At 36.8% G+C, this 23,861-nt stretch overlaps 1 protein-coding gene across 10 annotated transcripts in view; it reads left to right on the top strand.

Annotated features, from left to right (window-relative positions):
* The window catches only part of nav3 (neuron navigator 3), a 350,214-nt gene that overhangs the window by 198,956 nt on the left and 127,397 nt on the right, over nt 1-23,861 (top strand). For 9 of the 10 annotated variants that reach the window (XM_015352852.2, XM_015352850.2, XM_015352847.2 and 6 more), the window contains 3 exons: nt 846-963; nt 1,602-1,654; nt 19,664-19,736. In XM_015352852.2, the coding sequence (XP_015208338.2) occupies nt 846-963; nt 1,602-1,654; nt 19,664-19,736 (244 nt within the window). Of the gene's footprint in view, nt 1-845; nt 964-1,601; nt 1,655-13,368; nt 13,428-19,663; nt 19,737-23,861 lie in introns of those variants that run through there. The other variant, XM_069192265.1, reaches the window with a different exon arrangement.

Genomic DNA, 23,861 nt, shown 5'->3' with positions numbered 1-23,861 from the left:
CATACTGTATTAGACTTTTTGTGACACAGTAGTTTATGAAATGTAGGAGTACAGTAGCTCCTCCATTGCTGGTAATTATATTTATTTGTAGATGTTTACAATTAGATGCCAAGGCTTCCGTTTGTTAAAAAAATGTAATGATAGGAGACTTCTCTTGTTTTTTCAAAGCTTACTGTTTTTGAGTATGTGTGCTAATATTATCTTTAGTTTTAGGCAATAATGTTGAATGTTTTTTACTGTTGTCAAGCTTTTTACAGTTTTGCTCTGAAATACTGTTTCTAGATGCCATTTTTTCCCCTCTATCAAATATGTGCTGTTGGATGCTTATACCAGCAATCTGTACCACCTTATGCAAATATTATTTGTGTGTCTCTGTTTTTAGTCTGTAAACTCCTGTCTGGTCTGTGTGAAACTGCCTCCCATTCCTTGGCTTTTACCAGAATTTCCGCATAAACAAACTTAAGCATTTTTGTGGTAATGCACAGTTTTTGAATATAATATTTATTTTTATGTTGGAGATGAATTGCTTCCCGCCTGTTTAGCTAACGTTCTCTGTTTCAGTGAAGAGTACTTGTAGGGTGTAGGGGCTGACTGATTTGTGAATCAGCACGTTTCTGAAAAAAGGCAGTTTGTTTTCTTGTGTGGTCAGAATAGTGCTGACCCTGGTTTTAAAACAAACGTATCTCATACCTCAAATAGGAAAAGTCATAAACGTCCGTTGAGCATAGGGTTTCCTTTTTACTGCAGCAAGATAATGTAATCCAGAATAGAGTCGATTTTTTGGGGGGTTCGAGTCCAAGCCAAAATTCCTTATCCCATTTTTACTCCGGCTTATTTCCTTGCAGATTTACACTGATTGGGCCAATCACTATCTTGCCAAGTCTGGTCACAAGAGGCTGATCAAGGACCTGCAGCAGGACATTGCAGACGGAGTTCTACTGGCAGAAATCATCCAGATCATCGGTGAGACCCCTGTATCAAGCTGTGGAAACAGCAGCACAGAGCTTGTGGAATTTTTCAGCGTCCACTGCCCCTTGCCTCTGAGGGAATGCTGCATAACATATCCCGACAAGGTCAATCCAGCTCAATGGGCTGGGAAAGTCCTTTAATATTCATATGAAGAAAAAAATATTCTGAGAATTTAAGTGGAAGCCAAAGGGTTCGTTTAGTTCAATTTCAAACTCCAGCTAAAGCAGCAGCAAAAACCTATCGCCTAGCACATAAAGCTGGATTGTAAAATATTTATGTGCTATTAAACCATGTGTCTCCCATGTGTGCTTTTTGCAGGCTTGGAGTGGCTCGTGCTTTTTTGGGGGGGGCTGTCTTGAAACTTTACCCCGGCCCTTGAAAAAGACAATCGCTATGGATTTTATGTCAGTAATCATTTGGCAGTGGCTGATGAATTAGCAGACGACTTTCTTTTTTTAACTTCCCTCCTATTATATGGGAGCTCATGGAATCCATCTCTGAGAATGTTATTTCCTAACACATGTTGAACTATATACTGCAGCATCCCACAGCAAGTGTTATTTTTTAGGTCTTGCTGGTAACGGAGAGTTCTCTTACCCAATATAATTCTTTTTTTGTAACTTTTTTTATAGCGAATGAAAAGGTTGAAGATATCAATGGCTGTCCCCGAAGTCAATCTCAGATGGTGAGTTGCAAATTTTGGGGATTTGTGTTTTTGATATGTTCATGGAAGTACAACTGATTAAAAACTCATATGGTATGAATACCATTACAGTCTGTGTGAATTTGTGATTTTTATGGTTATTTTACTCTGCTTTAGTGTCAGTAGAAACTTTGTTTGCCTTATTTCTGTCAGTCTAATACAAAAGAATACAAATGGTACTATTTAAACTACCTTTTGAAACAAAAGTAATAGCAACAAGAAAAATGTCACTAACATGAATCTGGCTATACATACAAGGAAAACAGCACTTATATTAATAAAAATTAAAACATTTTTTACAAAACAGGTTAGATTAGATTGCATTTTTATTTCTAGTCTTCTTGTGGCAGTAGCTAACTTTGCAATAAATTTAGTTGCACATAGCTACTTGATAACATAAAATGAGCAAATCTCTTCTTAGACAATGACCTAAGTCATATCACAACTGTAGCATAAAATCCCATATATTATTTCTTTCAGTTATACTTGTAAAATCACCAAAACCCTGACCACTTAAAAAAAAAGTTTTTTTTTGTTTTCTTTTGTGTGGATGATGAATTTTACTCTTCCAGGTTTTCTCTGGCCCATGTAATTAAAGGGGACTTATATTTTTCATATTTTTTACTTTGAGTGCCAAGATCTCTGTTTCAAGTCTCCCGCTCTTCAGTGCTCTGAAAGGAGATTTTCCACGCTGCATTTGTCTCTCAGAACAAATGACTAACCAGTGGGGTTCAGTCTCAATAGGCTGCTGCTTGCAACATATAAATAGCATTCAGTCTGCCCATAAGCAGGTCAGTTTTGACTTGTGGGTCACCAAGGGCTTTCATGAATAGCACTCAAGTTATGAGAGAGCTCGGCAAATGTGGTATGGACCTCTTTTCTTAAGTAGAAGAGAGATTTTTCTTTTATTTTTGTTGTGTGAGTTGGTCACCCGTTCTTTTTCTTTGTATACCCAGAAGGTCATGCTTGCTCACCTGTTCTCTGTATCAATTGACGCGAAACTTCATTAGAAGCAAGTGCAAGCTCTTGATGTGTTTTTGTTTTGGAAGCAGCAAGGGGTAATGTGATATTGTCAGCCTGATTTTACCCATCGGTGTCAAAGCTTCATGCTCCCACTGGATTCTTCTTGCACACTTCACCTTATTGTAGGGCACGCCAGTCTGTCACCAGAGAGGCTTCAGATCCAAGGTAAAAACAAATCACACTGAAGTGTTTCTTCTGTTTATTGCTGCGTGGTTTGAGCTTGGACTGATGCTGGAGTGTGCTGTATGCTGGAATGTGCTCAGCAGGGGAGGCGCAGTAGTGCTGGCACGTACTGTAACTACAGAGTTTTAGACAGACAAAAGTAATTTGCTAGAAACGACTGATTTGATGCTTTTCATGGAGCTATAAATGCTTAAAGGCAAGAACAGTCCTAGTGTTTTGTTCAAATGTTTATCGCCTCATACTTTTTTTTCTTTATTTCTCTTTATTTCTTTATGACATAACAATCCTTTTAGGAAGAAATCATAAAGGATTTGACAGTGTTTTTGACGTTATGCAGTCTATGCACAGAACAAGTTAATTGATATAGTTGTGGCTTTGGCTTAGTGACATGATCAAGCTGAGAGAGTAATAAACAACAGTACTGACCATAATTACACTTCACTGCGTTGCAATTGTGGGTCCAAAAACGTCAACATGTTATTGGATTGTCATCTATGTCTTCCTGCATACTCAGAAATACTACTTTTTTATTGTGTAGTTTTTTTTATTATGTTTGCATTTACTCATAAAAGAATACACAAAGAACATTTTAAATTGCATGCTTACAAAAATCGTTTAAAGAGCTTCGTTGCCTCCTGGGATTATCAATTGATCTAAATCTGACAACACTTTCAAATTTTCAGTGGCATCTTGTCTCAGTTGTAATTGCCCCTGCACTATATTTTCTGGAGTGCAAGGAGTCGTTAGTTATTTCTGTTGACACTTGACACTAAAGTCGTGCGCAGCAAAATAACTTACATATAAAGAATGGCTGTAATTCCACCCACATTCTATTATGTTGGATGCCAGGCATGCCTTTTTAAATGCGCATCTGAAGTGGAGTGTTGGAGTAATGGAGGGGTGCTGCTAATCCAGCACTATTGAATGTTAACCCCCCCCAGTGTGCTCACACTCTTTGTTTTATGCGAGCATTAAGGTTGTATTAATGACCAAAAAAATAGATTTACTTCCACCAGGTGTTCCTCCTTTAATATTCCCCAAATAAGGGCTCGATATTATAGCGATTTGCGGTCAGAATCTAGATTACATTAATTAACCCTCCACTTGATCCAAAAATTGTGTTTGAAAATTGTGTTTAGATTTAATCTGAGAAGTGCCAAGCAAGTTTGCTTTTTCGTCCTTTATCAGGATGATACATTGTACAGTAGGGCAACTTAAAATATGATTCAGGCATCTTATCAAGATTGTTGTTCATTAGGGATAAACTGAATCCATGCAGTAAATTAAAAAGCATGCATTGAATAATAATAATAATTGCTTACACTTTTACACCGCTTTTCTGGACACTCCACTCAAAGCACTTTACAGGTAATGGGGACTCCCCTCGACCACCACCAATGTGCAGCATCCACCTGGATGATGCGACGGCAGCCATGGTGCGCCAGAACGCTCACCACACATCAGCTATCCGTGGGGAGGAGAGCAGAGTAATGTAGCCAATTCATAAATGGGGATTATTAGGAGGCCATGATTGGTAAGGACCAATGGGAAATTTGGCCAGGACGCCGGGGTTACACCCCTACTCTTTTCGAGAAACGCCCTGGGATTTTTAATGACCACAGAGAGTCAGGACCTCGGTTTTACGTCTCATCCGAAGGACGGCGCCTGTTTACAGTATAGCGTCCCCGTCACTATACTGGGGCATTAGGACCCACACTGACCGCAGGGTGAGCACCCCCTGCTGACCCCACTAACACCTCTTCCAGCAGCAACCTTAGTTTTTCCCAGGAGGTCTCTCATCCAGGTACTGACCAGGCTCACACCTGCTTAGCTCAGTGGGTTGCCAGTTGTGAGTTGCAGGGTGATATGGCTGCTGAATGTCAGTTGCTATGATACTGATTACGTCTCACCATATTACTTTATGGGGTGGCATGGTGATAAAGTGATTAGCATTGCTGCGGAGGTCCTGGGTTCACTTCCGGACCTGGGGTGCTGTTCCCACGGAGTTTGGATGTTCTCACCGCGTTTGCAAGGGTTTTACCTGAGTGCTACATTGGTGTGAGTGTGTGAGTGTCTTTGTCCAGGGTGTATTCTGCCTTGCACCCGTTGCTTGCCAGGATAGGCTATTGCATAGTTATTGCTATGTGGTTTTACCATTACAAATTCCATTTGAAGTTTGGGTATGTTGAACAGTGCTAAATTATATTCATTTTGCAGACCACATTTTGTACTTCCATTCATTATACCAATATTAAGGAGTCTACTTGCAAGTAATGTTACCATGTGATTCATTGCGATTCTTTTTTGTGGTACAACTTCTGTACTTCTGCAATTTGGTAAATATGGACTTTTTAGCAAAAGCAGTATCATAATGTTCTGAAACTATGGGGCTACAGCTGTCATTGGATTGTCTAGTGAAGTTATTAATTCTGAGCCAAACTGAGGTTTTACATTTAAACACTTTCAATGAGATTTATACACTTTATTAAAATTGTGACCATTAAAATTGTGGTTCATAACTCTATCATAGAGTATAAATTAAATTTATCAGTAATTGTAAATTGTGATTATCCCTCAGGAGCATCAAAGCACAAAGAAACAGTATATGGATAAACAAACTTAATTAAAATTAAATTTCAACTGGAAAATAAAATTGGTCACTACTCAACAAAATATAAAGTTTTTGAATGTGGTGATGTTTTTGCATTTCCAAGGTAGTAAACCTATTATGTTCAATTATATATAAAGTTGTATTGCTGTAATACATACAGTAGATAGAGAGAGATATAGACATACGACATCCCTGCAATATATTAGAAAGCTTACACACTAAACACACATTTTCTCCTGCTAAAAGCTGCAGTTAATAATATTTGTATTTGTTTTATTATGTATAGACTGTCCATTCATATACTCTGTTATCTTTATGGTTCATGTTGAGAATGTGGTGATGTATACTGACTATTCTCTCACAAGGAGTGTATGAAATCTAATTTCAAACTTAAATTAGATTATTATTAATAGTAGTACTGTATATATAGTGCAAAACACATTCGGGTTTTATGGTGTGGTTCAAGAGTCAACAGTCTTTATGTATTAATGTACAGCTTAGCTCTGGCTATTATACTGAGAAATCATTACCTCTATGAAACCTGTTACTGGTCAAAGTACAGATTTTTAATACTGTATTAAGGTTGAAACAGCTGTTGGTGCTAATTAATTTTGACCTTAGGTATGCAGTGGAATTACAAGTCTGTTTGGAAACTAACAAAGCTAATTGCCATAATATACATTATTTTATACAAATGTGGAGACCTGAATTCACCTATTTAGTCACTGTACTGTAAATAAGAGTTAAGATAACATAGATAGGGTAGTATTGTGAGGCAAGCAATAAAATAGTTTTTTTTTTCTCTTATAGCTTTACATTTCCAGTCAACAAGAAAAATAACATTTGCACTGAGTACCCTCTACATAATGCACAACATGTGATGCCTAATATAATTAAGTCTTCGTTAGGAGCTGTAATGTAGAAAACATAATCTGTATTCCATTCTGATTGTAATGCACAAGATGTCTGACAGTGTAGTGACACACACCATTCTCAGTTTAGTTCACATCTCTTAATCTCTTAATTACCTTCAGTATCTACAATTCAAAAAATGTGCAGAGTCTGATTCAAAATTCTGAATTAACTGAGAAGCTATTGAGTTGTGCAAAGAGCTGTCAGGAACTACTGACGTTTGATCATTTTTTTTTCCTCTGGGAAAGGCTAACATTTCTAGATGCCTCCCACACTTAATCTGTTACTGTCCATAAATGTTTGAATAACAGCACTGCACTTCCTGAATCTTTAATGAGATATTTTTCAGTATTTCATATTGAAATATACCGGAAAACTTTTATTTCATTCCAGTTTCCCTCAAACGTTTACAGTGGCGTTTGCAGCTTTTAATAGAATGCATCCTGCTCATTGCAAATCTTATGTTGCTTCATTAATGTATACACTAACCTTAAAAAACAAAGGGCAGATTTAGTCTGACACTAAATCAGATATGCCTTGATCCACTCATCTGGTACATATTAGGAAGTTTAGAAAATGAGTTTTTGTTCACTAAACTACCGGGGGGGGAAACGAAGGGTGTTAATAGTGCGTTTTAGGTCACTCGAAAAATCATATGAACTCCTGGGAGCCTTCATGTCGCTGGGCACCTTGCTTAGAATTTGTTCTGGCATGGGCTGCATTTTATTAAAGAGTCATTAAAAGATTTTCTGAGCCCTTTTAAAATTAACGTGTTGTTAACTCTCCTGTTTCTGCTGACATGAACTTAGAGCCTTTTAAATTGAACCTGTCAACGGTGGAGTTCTGTTTCACTGAACACTTCCTAGTGCTTTTCTAATGTTGAGTGCATTTTTCATTCATTGTGTAAAAAAAAAAAGAATCATAAGGTTAAATTACTTGTAGATGGGAAGAGTTATGTTAATTGTTAAATTAATGGAAGGAAAATTGAAAGCAGCTAAAAACATTTTGACCTTCGCTTGATGAGCTGGGATGGATAAGTATAACCTTACAAATTCATAATGTACAGTACTGTATATGTTTTAGGCAGTACTTTGCGAGATATATATTTAAAAACCCCTGGCATCCTGTCCCATCCTGTCCCATTATTTTATGTTTCAACAGTGATTGAACCATCATGAAATAGGTTGTTACTGGCATTTCTGCTAAGCACAAGATGGTCAATACTTCTTATGGCCCCAGATTAAAGAATGATGATGCAAACTATTAACTGAATGCTCGGAGAGTCACAGGGGGAAAATGCTAGCAGTTTTGGAACAGACAGTGTTATATGAGAATATTTTTGCTGTCTGCAATGTATTTCTGCTAAAAGAACAGGCAAACTTCTATTTGTCAAATGATAGAATTTCACATTATACAATACTAATGTATATAATCTTGATCTTATATTTTTACTTTCATACAGTCTTGAAGCATTTAAATCATGCTTGTTTATAGTATAACATTAAATCTACACATTTATTTATTTTTTACTCTTTTAACCTACAATATCTCATTTAGACATGTGATAAGGAATATTAAAATCATATACTGTCACCAACTACATTTCATGCAGTGGTAGGAATGCAGTAGGTGTAGAAGAGTTCCTGATTTTCTTTTTTCGCTACAAAGTTTATATAAGACATGTACTACACCTACGTGTGTCTAAATAACATGAGTGTGTAATGTAAACACATCAGTGAGAAAATGTTCCTTATCAGAATGTGCACTTGAAAATAATAATTGCTTACATTTGTATAGTATTTTTGATCCCAAAGGATCCCAAAAGTGCTTCACAGATAATAAGGCACCCACTTCATTCATCCCTGAAATGCAGTGCCGAATTGGGTGACTTGAGCCAGCATTTACAGAGCAGCAGCCCTACTGTACAGCAGATCAGTAGAAGTAAGGAACTACATCACTAATTAAGTGCAATTTTGTGCAGGCTCAAAGTGGAATTCAGTTAGGCCACTGGGGTGAACACCACTACAGCGTCACAGGGATATTTAATGAGCAGTTAGTCAAAAGCATGGTTTAAAATCTCATCCAAAGAATGACATTTCCTGCCTTACAGACTGTAGTTACCACACTAGGGCAATAATTTGATTGAGAAATTTTCATCCAGATGGAAGAGTGTCACCTACTGGTCCAACATCACCACTTACAGTTGCAGCTACTGTAGGTTTTCAACTCCACTAATGACCAGTCACAACCTTGCTTAGATTCTGAAATCTGCAGGGATCCAGCTATAGGATGACAGTACTGTAGTGGCTACATGTGTTGGGTGTCTAAACCACTGATTATACAAAAAAGTGTAGAAACTGAGAAGTGTAGACAAGACAGTGTTTGGAAGCAACATTTTTATAGAATACATTATACTCTGAAATATTTATTTTAAATAATCTGAATTTTATATTGTGAGTATAAAAATGCTATTGAGTTTGTGAAAAAAATTATCTGGACTTTTCTTTTTTTTTTTCTCTAGAAAATGATACTGCGCTCAAGGATTCCCTTTATTTTCAGATAATCTACGAACATCTTCTCTTACACAAATGATCTCAGCTCATTTCAGCAGCTTTTCATCGGGGCAATTATACACATGATACGCACTTTATAGTTGTGAAGAGTTTGTGAATAGCATGTGCATATCAATACTTCTCTTGCCACTTTATTTGCATACATTAACATGTAATTAGCTTATTCAGCTTGTGTACAGTATCACTTCTTATTTTTTACACAACTTATTACGTTATAGCCCTTTTGTGAATAAGAACCAAAATATATTGTTGCCATGTGTAAAATATTTGCCAAAAGTATTGAGATTCATCAAATATTCAAGGGGCTGTTTTATATTCAGTTCACAGGGGATTTGTGAGTTTTTTTATTTCAGAGCTCTCTGGAGATTGAATGTCTGTCCCATTTTTATGTGAATATGTTTAATTTACCAAGTTATGTCTTCCTGTACAAATAAATGATCCTTGCTGTAACTACTTCTGTTCTGTTTCATAGTAATACATAAGCTTTTCCTGATTTTCCATTCTCTCACAGATACCCCTTCACTTTATCCTTCCTTCTTTAATGCTTACAGTAAATGCACTGATACATCAGGAATCATTTAGTTTTAGGTCTCTGTATAGTATATATTGTGGGCACACTTTAGCAGTGCAGCAGAATTATAAAGGAATTCAGTAATTAGTCTAGGAGAAGGATAGGTAGTGTGCAGTGGACCTCACAAGGAGAGAGACAGGCCTGAGAGAGGCTCTAATGGAAAATAATGTTCAAGCAACTGCTGCTTTCTGGGTAAGCAGTTCATTTCAAGGAAAATTCCTAGCAGCATTGACATGATTCATAACCAGCTCCTAACGTCTGAGAAAGAAAGTCACAAAATTTCTTCTGGGGTGTGTATAGCGGAGGCAGTGAAGGATGGTTTGGCCTATAGAGTGTCTCAGTTACCAAGGAAACAAGCAAGCTGATGCAGAAACCCAAATGGCAAATTAAAATTGCAGAAAGCAAAATTTATCTTTAAAATGTAAACACCATTATGTGCATATTGTAATGAAGCACAAGATAATGAATAAATTGTGTCCTTACCATACCTGAATAGCATAAACAAATGCGGATTGTCCTTTAATCATATTTTAGTTCAGCTTCATTACTGTGTTGGTTTCATGCAATTTGGGGTTAAGGTCAACTCTTATCTTTTCTTCTAAGAATATAAAGAGCACTGTAATGAACACAAAGCTATTCATTTAATGTATTCATAGAAGCATGGAAACAGGTAAAGGTTTATTTCAAGCTGAAAGGAAAAGAAATGAGAGACAACGTTTTGGCTGTGGATACATCAGCTGAAGAAGGCTCCACAGGCAAAACGTTGTGTTTCTTTTCCTTTCCTTTCAGCCTGGAATAAACCTTTACCTGTTCCTTTGTAGCCTACGCATGCTAACGCAGCTACCTACTGTACTTAAACTTCTTCGCCGGAGCACAGTCTGGCTTCTTATTCTTTATGAATAAAGCTGAATGCCATTCTGCCATCTAGTGACTGAAGTTAGAAGTGAATTTGGAAACTTTTCTATCTGCTTCATGGCCTAGTATTCAGTCGTGGTAGTAAAATGTACCAATCACATCTGTAAACTTAATGACTATACTGTATTTTCATAGACTTATAATTCAGTTTATGCAAACATTCCTTTTCATTTAAATTATTTAGTTTAATTAATTGAAGCTTTGTATATTAACCAATTACTTTTGTAGGATTTCCAGACCTTGTTTTTTATTAATTTAAAAATAGAATGTATTTTAAAATTACTCAGTAACTGTTTTGCGTGTTCCAGATTTTCAAATTTACCTCTCGGTACTGTCAGACTAGAACTTGGACATTTAAAAATGACCTTCAGAAGACAATACAGTGAATGTCTAGGAACAGTCTGGAAGTACTTTCTCTTTTGGACCACCATCTTAGCTGAAGAGTGTTTAAATACTTTAAGCACCCTGCATTTAATAATTTACGACTTAACCAAGTATATTTTTGTTAACATTTCAAGATGTCTTCGAGATGGGATTTCCAATGAGCACAAAGATGAACAAAGGAAACATTAAAATTGCCCTTGATCAAAAGGTCAATAAATTTAAAAATAAATTAAAAATATAATAGTTCAGGTGGGTACAGTAGCTGCATGGCTCTGTGGCTAAGGCAGGGCAGACGGCAAAGATTAGATAGCATAGGAGAACAAAAGCTGAGAGCAGGGGAGAGGCAGAGAGGCCACTCAGGTCATGCAAAGTTGAGAGAGGTGTTAAGTCGAAACCTGCATGTGAATAGAGAAGATTACATGAAAACAAGTCTGTCATTGAGAGATGGGGGAAGGTGTGAATCAAGTTTCAGGATAATTTTTGTTTCTGATGTCTTTCTGCTATGGGAGTTAAGAAACCCTTCTTTGAGAAAACAGATAGAGAGATCAGTGAGATCATGGTTGTCTGAGGTGAAATGAGAAACTATGGGCTTGGGGAAGTCTTTAATCTTCACAGCCCTAACGTGTTCTCTGAATCAGTCTCCTAGTCTCCTTCCGGTTTTCCCAATGTAGATAGCTGGGCATTTCCTGCAAGAGATACAGTAAATGAGTTTCCTGGAGGTACAAGAGGTCACCTGGTCACAAGTAAACCTATTACTTGTTCCTTTGCAGCCATAAAAATATAATGATGTGCCTTTAAAAGAGAGAGTTCAGTTAATATCCTGACGTGCTCTCTTCAGCAGGCTGGGTCATGTTGGTCTGACTCACTTGCTCTGTTTGCATGATCCTTTCATTACAGGGCATCATTTTACTTTAAACCATGGCTACTTCCAAGAACCTATAGGAATGGAGCACAGAGCAGAGCTGCCTCATTGACTCAATGACAGCTGCTCATCAGATGAAGTGATCTCATGCTAGTATATTCTGGTTTTTAACAATTCAGTTACTGCTACAGTATAATGGTACTTAACCATAAAGGAAGGCTACTGTTAAACACCACAGCATGCTGGACTTTGTACAACATTTCTTTAGTACCTTTCCTTCATACATACTGTAGACACTTCAACCCCCCTCTGTATGAGCAGGGGAGGAACATATCCATTTTAACCTGGCATTTTCTTATCCCGACAAGCAACGAGTACAAGGCAGGGTACACCCTGGATGGGACACCAGTCCATCACAGCGCACACACAGACACACACATTCTCACACCAGGACCAATTTTCCCAGAAGCCAATTAACCTACCGGTATGTCTTTAGACTTTGGGAAGAAAGCACACTACCCAGAGGCCAATCCCCTGAATCTGAGGAGAACATACAAACTCCACACAGATAGCACCCTGGGCTTTCAACCCAGGGCCCCAGTGCTGCGAGGCAGCATTGCTAATCGCTGCACCACCATGCCTGGTTATTTTTATCACATGCTGTGTTAGCGGATGCTGTGCTTGCCCCCTCTCTCCCTCAGCCTCAGTGACTAGCACCCACCTGCTAATTATTAAAGGGAATATACAGTACCTCTGTGAGTCTGCAGCCCTGCTGCTCTGCTGTTTCCTTCCCCACTCTGCTGACACACTTATACAAGGGAAAAATGGGTTTCGGGTGCTACCTTGTGTCCCTCTTAATTGTGTTTAGACTGAGGTCATTTTAAAGGTTGTCCCCATTAGTTTAATAAATCCAGTCTTTTAATCTTATCAATTGATGGTACTATGCTTGGGTTTCATTCCAAAATGAAGAACATGTCTGTAGCTAAAAAAATAATTTATGCAGGAGTCTCCTAAACTGCACTTTACAGTCTGTTCAGAATTCAGCATCTAGCATCTTGACTAGGTCCTACACAAGGTTTCACATTTCTCCTGACCTGGAGTCCATACATTTGCTTTCTGTCAGGTTTTAAATTGGTTTTAAAAACTTCTAACTTACAGTATGTTCAATTCTACATGGTATACTGTAACTTCCCAATATCTAGTCAGGATATTATCTGTTTACTCTGTTAAACTTGCCCTTTGCTCTGATGATACAAGTTTATTATCTGATCCTACTGTTCCTCTGAACTATGTGGGAGACAGGACTTGTTGCTTTACCCAAAGTTTTAGAACAACATCCCAAAACAAATCTGGGACTTAGTCACATTGGAAGCTTTTAAGTCTAGCCTAAAAATATACTTCATACTGTATGTGTGATCGCCAAGCTATTAATTGATTTGACTTCATTAATCAGCAAGAACATGCTGATGCAGGATATTTCATGGCATTTTTAAGCTGCTTTCTGCAGTCAGTTACCTGAAAAACTAGTATATCTCCAGAATATTTATTTAATTAGGAAATTCTGAAACCTTAACAAAATGGGAAGTACGTTATAGTTCCCTTTTCTACTTAAACTGTTACTGAGTTCAGCTGTTCCTAGTTTAAATGAAGAAAAGAGCTTCATCAAGCTGTTAGTGTTTGGACTTCAAAGAACAACTGTGGTCAGCCCAGGCAAGAAGAGGGTAATTAAACTGGCTTCATATAATAAAATCTTTTAAACATGTAACAGTTTAATATAAATTATTTGGTTACTAATTAGACTTAAGTGACCACAAGAATTTATAGGCAATCACCACAGTTTCATCTGTTGTTTGTCTGTTTTTTTTTGTATGTTACAGCTTTTCTTCTCAAACGCTAGTGGCAGTGGTGCTTCCAAATAGAGCATTTTCAGCTGCAGCAAAATCATAATCACTGGAATGAATGGTATTTGTGTACTTAAAATAAATTGTTCCAGAAATATTTTATTAAATGTTATTTTTACTGATACACAGTGCAGTATGCACATCAAAAGTCTATGTAGCAGCAGAGATAGGTACTCTTCAATGTGCTGGCGAAGACATTTCTATAGCAGTCAATTTCCTTGGTGAAGTTGTAGCAGGATTTCACAGCATCCATATTTTGTATATAAATCTGTTATGCTCATACTGTACATTGACTGTCCAAATAAGACTAGAACAACAATAAGAACTCAGAAGACACTGCTTATCTTCAAATTATGAGATACACTATTTATAGAGGTGTAAGTACTGTATATGTGCTGGAGACACTTTGAATGTTGTGTAAACCTTATTTGGAATTCATACTCTGTTCAGTGTTTTTACATTGATTTGAACATTCACATTTTTCCCATTTTCTTCATTAGAATAGAATAATTTTTGCTTTGAATGCTTTTGCTCTTGATCAGCATAAGTTATGCTTCTCTGTAGTGGGCACTTACTGAAGCCATAGCAAACTCCAAGGCCGTACAAGACTTTTCATCTGTCATCTTTTTGAATTTTGTTTACACTGTGATGGCTCTTAATTGAAACATGAAGGAGTATCAATAAATTCTGATTCATATGACACATACTGGAGGTGAATGCATGCACTGCAATTGGACAATTACAGTACATTGTTCTGTTCTTATTGTTCAACAGAACACTGTTATTAATGTGTTCTAGGTTTCATTCAGTTTTTAAATGCATCTCTCCCTGCTTCTAAATTGAATGTCATGACACATTTGAGACTGAAACGTGCTTTCCCACTCCAACAATCTACACAGCTTAAATACTGTACTGTGTATTCCTCATAAACTAGTTACAATCCCACACGATAAAATGAGAAACCACTTGCCAAAATAGCGGTTTATTACAAAATGCAGTGAAAATGTTAACACTCTTTTGCCATTTTAAATATTGCAGTATAAGCAGTATTTTAAATATTGCTGGCTGCATATTAGTCTATAAATGGATTTTAAGAGGGATTTTATAAATGAAAGGAAAACCCTGCTGTCAGTACTGCTCCTTGTATTACTCTTAATACCCTGTTTTCACTCCACATATTAAGGAAAGCATAACTTTAGAACAAGTTGAGTCTCAACATGAATAATTAGGTTTGTTACAAAGTAAAACACAAAGTGAATAAGGTAAAATAAAATTTCAATAAGATATAGTACTTATTTTAATATTATTATTAGTCAACAGATCCTCTGCCTTTTCTACTGAAGGTTAAAAGTTCAAGAGCTTATAGCAATTTGCCTAACAAGCTTAGAAAATAAGATGATTCAAACCTATTACCCTACTGTATGTGTTCAGTATACAGTAAATATAAAAAATGTTCTTAAACTGCCTCTCAGGGCTAGCTGCCCTTAACCAGCTTATCCCCCATTCACCCTTTACTGTGAGTGTAGCACCTACTGTACATGTACAGTACCTGGGGGATGCTTGGTAGCAATTGTCACCAGCCCTACTACACAACAGAAACGTTAATTCACCAGTTAAATTCAGGGGGATATATTGTATACTGTAGGTAGGCCAGCTCCTTCAAGTCCAAAGTTCTATTTAAACTTGACACTGGGTTTACTCTACTCTTAAAAGTACCTTGAGATCTGTAGTGACCAATTGGTCAGGAGCTTCGTAAAAGGATATCACATGATACAACATATTGTCCTCAATCACTTCGTTGAAGCATTAATTGGGAAATTATTTCCATTCCAGTACTTACTAGGCTCAGCCTTGCTTATCTTGATATACTGTATGAGATACCAGCCTGTTTAGTCAAAGCTTGTTATGCGCTCAGTCCCAGTGAAAGTTCGCTTACTTTGTGAAATGGCCAGAACTCATTAAGATTAAATTTCATAATTCATAATTCATGCGGTATGCTTATATGTCTTTGAATTGTAGTTTCCCCAATTAGACATTTTGAAACATAAAAGTATATTGAAAACTTTTTTTAAAGGAAGTGAATGAATCTGTAAATGTAAAGCTGTTTTCACTTAAATGTAATTTCGTGTATCACAGTATATGCAGTTGTTCAGCAAAAAGCTTAAATTCCTGTGCATAGGCTTTTATTGAAAAGTTCATGTGTCACATTTGTCCTTCACTAGGAACTAGAACATTTATAAGTTTTTTTGTCTTCTGATAAAAAAATTAATGCTTGGAAATAATTACAGATTTAGGTTTTCTGCACGTGTGGGTACATATGTGTATTCAGCCACATGTTAAGAACAGATAGGTCTGTTAATAAACAAATGTCTTTGTTGGTTTTTGCACATTCAGCTACTGAGGCGCAACATGTTACAGATGTGCAGAATATGTTCTTTCAGCCTTCTGATCTAGCAGTCTAGCTTTCCACCTATTCATCTCTTACACAGAATTATTAGCCCAGTTAATGCTGATTAGAAAATTAAAAAGCTGTACCAGCTGGCACTTATTTTTCTTACTGTAAAAACATTGTTTTCTACTTATTTGCTCTGTGCAGAATTAGCAAAACAAATAGAAGTACAGTAATACTCATGGACTACAGAACTACAAGCACTCATCCCTGAAGGGATGGCAAAACTTGTAATTCTAAACCATTAAAAGTGTTATTGCATGTAAGGTTATAGAAAATATAATTAGAACTGTACTAGAGGAATCTGTATGGCAGTAGTATCCTGGAAGATAGTCTTTTCAAGAGACATGTCATCTGTAACTAATGGTTAGTAATGGATACAAACAGAGCATTTAATACTGTTTCTAATGAAGGATGAATTCTCAAATTCCTGGCCATACAGTGTATATTTAAAGAAAACTTTTTGAATTGAGAACTGGTTAATGGGTATAAAACATAGTACAGATAAGGGAAGAACGTTATTAATAGGAGAGTATAATATGGATCAGTGTTAGGAGCACTACTCTTCCTAATGTATAGCAATAATCTAGATTGCTATACATGATATACGCTCTGGTATAGTTAGAAAATTATATAAATTCACAGATAATACCAAATTAGGAGGATTAGTTTACGCTGTGGAAGCAGCAAAGGAAATTCAAACATTTACTGTAGATAGAAATCAGGACTGGCAGACATCTGGCAGATGACATTTAATGTAGACAAATGCAGAGTGTTACAGGTATAAAAAACATAACTGCTGTATAAATATACTATAAAATAGGCAGTACAGGGCTCCAAGACCCATAAAAAGTATTTATATGTGTTTACAGTATGTAGACACATCATTTTCAACTTCTTGTCAATGAGAGGAAACATTAAAAAGATAAATTGTTAGGATATGTAGTTTATAGTATAGAATTTTAGTCATATGTTATACTACTGACCCTAAACACAGGAGCCCCCCAGGTCTGTTTGTTTAGCCCTGTCCTCTACTCCTTATTTACCATGATTGTGTCGCCAGGCATAACTCAAACTCCATCATTAAGTTTGTAGACAATACAACAGTCATTGGCCTGATCACAGATGGTGATGAGTCTAAGGACAGGGATGAGGTTGAAGCCCTGGCACCACGGTGCCAGGAGAACAACCTATTTCTGAACATCAGTAAGACTAAGGAGATGATTGTGGACTATAGGAAACAAGGGAGGAGATCACACACCCATTTACGGTATATCAATGGGACTTCAGTGGAGAGGGTCAGCAGTTTTAAGTTCCTGGTAGTTAACATCACAGAGGACTTAATCTGGATCCACCTCACCAACATCGTGGTCAAAACAGCACGGCAGCGCCTATTCTTTCTCCGTAGGCTAAAGATGTTTGGCATGCCATCACATATCCAGGCCAACTTCTAAAGGTGCACTATTGAGAGCATCCTGACTGGTTGCATCACTGCCTGGTATGGGAACTGCTCCGCCCGGGATCGCAAAGTACTGCAGAGGGTGGTGAAGTCAGCGCAGCTCATTACTGGCTGTGATCTACCAAACATCCAGGACACCTACTAAGCTAGATGTCTTAAGAAGTTCAGGTCCATTCTCAAGGACCCCAGTCATCCCAGTCGCAAACTGTTTTCTCTCCTACCGTCTGGTAAATGGTATTGAAGCATTCAGTCAAAGACTAACAGATTATGGAACAGCTTCTACCTCCAGGCAATAAGACTGCTAAATAGCCAACCTGCAGCTCCTTCAGCAAATCACCTCTAATGGCTACATGGACATACAGTTTTAATTGTATTTGGCACACTGCACTACTTGGACATAATGTATTGCGCACACCCTGAACACATAGCAGCTCTATTTATATTTAACTCTCTCTGAGTTTATTTCATTCAATTTCTATTGCACTATTCTGTATTATAATGTTACTTTATTTTATAACTTGAATTTTGTGATTAACCCTCCCCCCCCCCCCCCCCCCCAGTGAGCTCGTGGAAAAGACATTTCATTGCCAGCAACTACTACTGCATGCTGTCTTGTGTATTTGATAAATAAACCTTGATTGATTGTTAAAATTGTGTATAGTTTTCATTGTAGAACATATATAGAAAGTTGCTGCTCTGCATGCAGTCCAGTGTTGAGCACCCAGATGCATTCTGAGGCTTAAATAAATGTCCTACACTGAGAGACTGAAAGAACTGTAGTCCATCTTTTCAATCTTGAACAGTGAGGAGTACAAGGGGATATGATATGAATAAGTCTATAAGGGGACCCCTATGCATTCCAAGGGACACAAATAGAAACCAATGAATTAAGAATGTTCAAAATGTTTTTAAAGTATTCGTCAACTTTTTGATGTAAAAATTCATCTAATATTTTGCGAAATGGGTGGATGAGATGCAAGGAGTAGCAGCTAAAAACCAAACGCACTAGGTGGATCAGACAGCCTCCTCTCATTTTCAGAATTTCTTTTTACGCTTTTTAAGTTTACACCTGTTGTTTAGGAAAAGGAAATCTGAGTACAAAATCCTTGTTTGTCCAAAAGATTGAGGAAGTATGGACAAAGTTACCCAGCCATGGTGTTGAAGCTGATAAACAGTTTTCTTTCAAGAAATGGCTGTATGAGTTCTTTGGATCAATTAAATATTAACGTCCAGATGGGCCTTATTGGCTTCCTTTCATTTGTTACCTTTCTTCTGTTCTTATTCTCATAGTTTTTTTTCTTCCTAGTATTTTAATCATGATAAAAAACCCAATTGTAATAATTGGTCTTTACCAAGTCACAGCTTTCTGTTTGTGTGACACATCCCAGATGTACATTCAGAAGAATGTTGCAACACCATCAGAATTCATTTGAGGTCAGATTGGTCTTTGCTGGCTTCTGTCCAGTGTCCTACAAGGTGACAGACCCATGCCTAGAGACAGAGGGCTCATTTCCCTTCCCAGACTTTGGATTGCTGCCTGGCTTAAGTGGGCTGCCCACAAATGAACAGTACAGTGCCGTACAGTAGCTATGGTAGAGGAGTACAAAAGAGCTCTTCTGTGAAGGGATTTAATGAAAGAGAGAGTAAGTGATAAATATGTAAAGGGCAAAAAAGATAATGACTGCTGTCATTCCATTTAAAAAAAATTGAACACTTGATGTACTTTTCCTGCCAAATACTGTACGTCTCATTGTTGTTGGTCCTTTGCAAGATTTCCTTTTGTTGTTGTTGTTTGGCATTCTTTCATTCAGGCAATCATTCACATCTCCTGTCATATGAAAAGCAGTTTCATCTCATACACACATTTTTCCCGGCTGAGCATTTGTGGCACTTAATGTTCATGTCAAACAATAGGTGGGTTGGGTACAGACTCCTGTGTCATTCAAGGCCACTTCAGAATAGTTGAGTGACCACCTCATATTAACAATGAAATCTTTATGGAACTCTGACAATTACAACTAATCATTCTTGTTAAATGTTGCCAAATGCCAATGTGTGTGATGGATTTGAATTATTCATACATCTCACTGACTTATGCTTTTTTTCCTTGAGGGTCTGATTTTCTTGTTGTTTTTAACTGTGTTGCAGATTGAGAATGTGGATGCTTGCCTCAGCTTTTTAGAAGCCAGAGGAGTGAATGTACAGGGCCTCTCAGCTGAAGGTAAGAAGCCTTGGTAATGTTGTATGATATTGCAGGGTATATACTCTCTCTTTTATTTTTTTTGAGTAATGTTGTTTTACTTATTTTACCGGTTGTAGCCCTTACCAATAAGAAGATACTCACATAAGAGGACCATGTTAAGATTGTTTGGAATATTTACAAGTGCTGAGAGTGGTTTACTTGTTTCAAAAGCTTTCAGTATCATCTGCTTTATATAGATGAAAGTGTGGATAAGAAGAAGCAGTATCTATAGTTACAGATGTTGAACCCAACATATTAATCCACCCTCTTTTTAGTTTTGGGGGTTATAGGCAAAGTTAAGGGGTAACCACAATAGTTTAAAGTTTGTGGATGCAAGTCTAATTAATGTTCTGTGTCATTTCTATTATAAGATTTCTGGATATAGCCTCCGATTGTGCTGGCTTATCTTTGCTTGAATTGAGAGCTCTTGTGTTTCAGATGTAATACACTGTACGGTTTGAGCAGCAAATGTTATTTAGAACTAACTTCTAAAAGTGGCTTTGCAGACTAGCCTTTTTAAGATGTCTCTAAATATAAAGAATATAGAGTTACTTTTGAATTCTATTTCTGTTGATATCCATCAGTCTTTAAAGAACATTATGAGCCATATGTTACGGTATATGGCTGTGCTCACATGTGGAGAATGTGCTATTTTCACAAGCTGTAAGTAACAGGCTTAATTGAATTAGAAATGAGTTGCACACTAAGGTCTTCTCAGACGTGTGAATGGCTGTGTTAAATTTAATGGTACAAAAAATGTTTAATGTGTTGTGAGTTTAGAACATTTCCAGGAAATGAATATATTGTAGTAATCTCTAAAATAAAACCCTATGGGATTTTTTTTAATCATAGCACATAGCACAGTTGTTAGTCAAATTATTTATTTCTGTTACAGTACATATGTGCAAATAAACCTCTTTAGAAGCCTTTTTATATGTTTGGTTTAGCTTACCAGACAAGAATACTGAACTACTGAACTGGATTGCTTAGAAACCTGTAAAATACTGTACATCACTAGGAACAAGGTATTTTTAGGGGCCATACATCCCAGCTGTTTCATGCTAATTGAGCTATAAAAAGTAATCTGTTACTTGTTGAATACAGTGGGCAAAAAAACTTTATAATGTAGTTCATATTCATATAAAGAAAACTGAACAGTAGTTAATGTACACTTCGAACAATAAACTGATTAGATTAGTCATTAAGAGTTTAGATCATCTAAGCCTCCAGGACCACACTCAGTTGTCCCACAGGTTCTGCTAAGCTCTTAATGACCCACACTTTTACACTTTGACCCACAGTTGTACCTACCAGTTGGCTTGAACAATAAAACAGACGACAGCGGAGTGTCTCCACATATGTTGTCTTTTATCAGATCTGTCAAGGACAAAACTGTGAATAAAACACTTTACCACTCTGTCTGCTACCGCTTTAGATGTGGTCTGGATCATAGGACATGGAGATTTCGCCCCATAATTGCTAATTGCACCCCTAAACAGTCTACCAGCATGCAGATCATTTTCATGCAGAAGGCGAGCTCCAGTCATTGTGCCGATGCCCTGGTTTTGTCTTTCTAGAATCTGATAGAAAATAATTACGTAGATGGATCAGATAGATCTCAAATTCCTGGGCCTGCGTGTTGACCCTCTGATGAAGCAGAACTTTTCACTCTCCAGAAAACTTTTCTTGCAGAGAGACTACCTATAATCACACCACAGCCAGGTGATCTTGGGCATTATCCAAGCAGGGTGTGGTTTTATCTTTTAATTAAAATGTTTTTCTTTATGTATCCATATATAGAAATTCACAAGATAATGTTACTGAAATAAGGAAAGTTTTATCTTCATTTGTCCCCAGGAACGTGGTCTAATTATCCCCAGGAACTAATTATAAGCCTTTAGACCATTGTGGGAGAGGGTGTATGGATAGATTGGGGACATGGAGCGGTTGAGGTCTTTACAGTGCTGCTATTTATGCTTTTAGGTGAGAGATAGCATAGAGCTTTCCACCTGCCTATTTAAAATTGTTCAGTCATCTGGACTGTGTGGTTTTACTTTTAAATATACAGTATTTATGGCAAGCACAAAGTACAGTAGCTTTTATCCTAATTAAGGGGTTAGAACAACAATTGTGTATGTAATTGTTAAGTAGCTACTTGTAAAAAAACAAGTGTACAGATCTTTATTGCTTTGTTATTTCAGTTCCCTGTTGCTTCAGATGTATTGTACAATTATGGAAATCATCATAAAAAGAGGATGTGAAGCATTGTCATTATATTTAGCCAGTTCTTTTTTAGTGCTGTCTTTAAAATTAGGTACTTTTCAGAAAGGATGGGTCCTACTGTAGGTCTTAAAGGTCAAAGGTTTTCAAAAAGTCCCAGCAGAACTGCTGTGGCTACTATACAAGAAGAAATGATAAAGATTAATCAGGAGACACATTTCCATCTGATAGATTTTCTTAAAGCTTTTCTATATTATTCTTGCCAAATTAAACCCCCAAACCTATGCAGCTAACAAAGCAGCCAAGAAGAAAAGGTTAAATGAAACCGCATTTACCATTAAAAGCATCTTAGCATAAGTGCTGTTCACTCTCATTTTATAGGTTACCAGTGTGTTATGGTCATTACATATTTTTCTCTTTTATTCAGCAGAGAGAACAGAGTAAGATAATCTCTTTCAAACAGCAGTACCAAAGAGCTTAGCATAATTAACTAGAATTTCCTTTCTGACTTTTCTGTGAAGTTAAACTGTATGAATCTTATGGATCAGTCCTCAATGGGACAATTAATATATTTTTATACTTTTATGCACAATCTTCTACTGATGTTAGATAAGATCTGAAAAAAAAAACTTTCCTTTCTTTCTGTGGGAAAACAAATAATTTACCCCTGCAAAAAAAACATTGTCTAAGTGAACAAAGTACTGTACACTGCATTGCTCCCAGTTTCATTTGACATTAGTCAGTGGTGTGTAATATTCTGAATAATGTATTTCTCATGTCCAAAGAATCTTTTTTTAGTATACTACACTAGAAACCAAATACTTGTTTTCTAAAACATTTGAGTAGTTTTTTTTTTAGTTTACATTAGTTGTGTTCCTGAAGTAAACTTCACAGCATTAATACACCCTACAAGGGGAGGCAAACATTTCAGTAGCTTCAACTCACATTTTAAATGGGGTAAAAACAGGTAATAAATGATGGCTCTAATTTTGAAAAATGCAAACAGCTTTACTTGTAAAATTGGTTCTTACAGCCAGTTTCCTTCTACTGTTGACTTCTAAACAAAAAATTACCATAAATAAGTATACAGCAAAATTAATTTAGTACATGTATGTAATGAGTAAGGTTTTATAATATGGTTTTGCAAGAAAACCAGTACTTTATGGCAGCAATATTATTGCCTACAGGCCTGAGTTAAATTCCAGAAGCTGAGCAATGCTGGACATGGTCAGTGCTGTTGTGGGAGGTCTCTAGGAAATTAGGATTGCTGTGTTGTCCTTATGGACCAGTAGGTAGTGCTCTTTCCTCTGGCCCAGAATGTGTGCATACTAAAGCAATGCCCCAATATGTGACCAGGGACTTCTTATGAGCCTTTCTGTTCTTAGATGTTCTGATCTGAGTTTGCACAGTCTGGCTTATCTTGCTTTTCCCTTTAATTCAGTTGGTATAGTGATTCCCACTTGACCAGGTCTGTTGTATAGTGGGGCACAAAATGTATACCAGTCAGATGGGTTCTGTACTTGCTTTAGGATCCTTAGAGATGCAGAGGGTTAGGTACAGTAAATATTATTATTTATTGTAATTGAGTTTTGAGCCTTGACATTTAAAGACATGTGGATATGTGTCTTGCCATTTAATGTTTTTAACCGTAATATTATATTAAACATAATGAGTTTTTGCTTATAATATCTACAAAGCCCCTGCATTCCTGAATTAGATTAAATGGTTAGAAAAATGGATGGATATATAAAAAGCAATGCTGCCTGTAATGATTTATGCTTCTCTAACTTAAAATGATATCTGCATAAATACTATCTTGTAGAAGCACTTCTGTAGAAGGCCCTTCTCCAAATAGTGCCTTTAAGAATGTGAAACTGAAATTGA

The sequence above is a fragment of the Lepisosteus oculatus genome, chromosome 7 (assembly GCF_040954835.1).
Source record: "Lepisosteus oculatus isolate fLepOcu1 chromosome 7, fLepOcu1.hap2, whole genome shotgun sequence".
NCBI classification, from domain to species: Eukaryota; Metazoa; Chordata; class Actinopteri; order Semionotiformes; family Lepisosteidae; genus Lepisosteus; species Lepisosteus oculatus.
The sequence above is the reverse complement of the archived record's forward strand: the minus strand, read 5'-3'. Positions and strand labels throughout refer to the sequence as shown.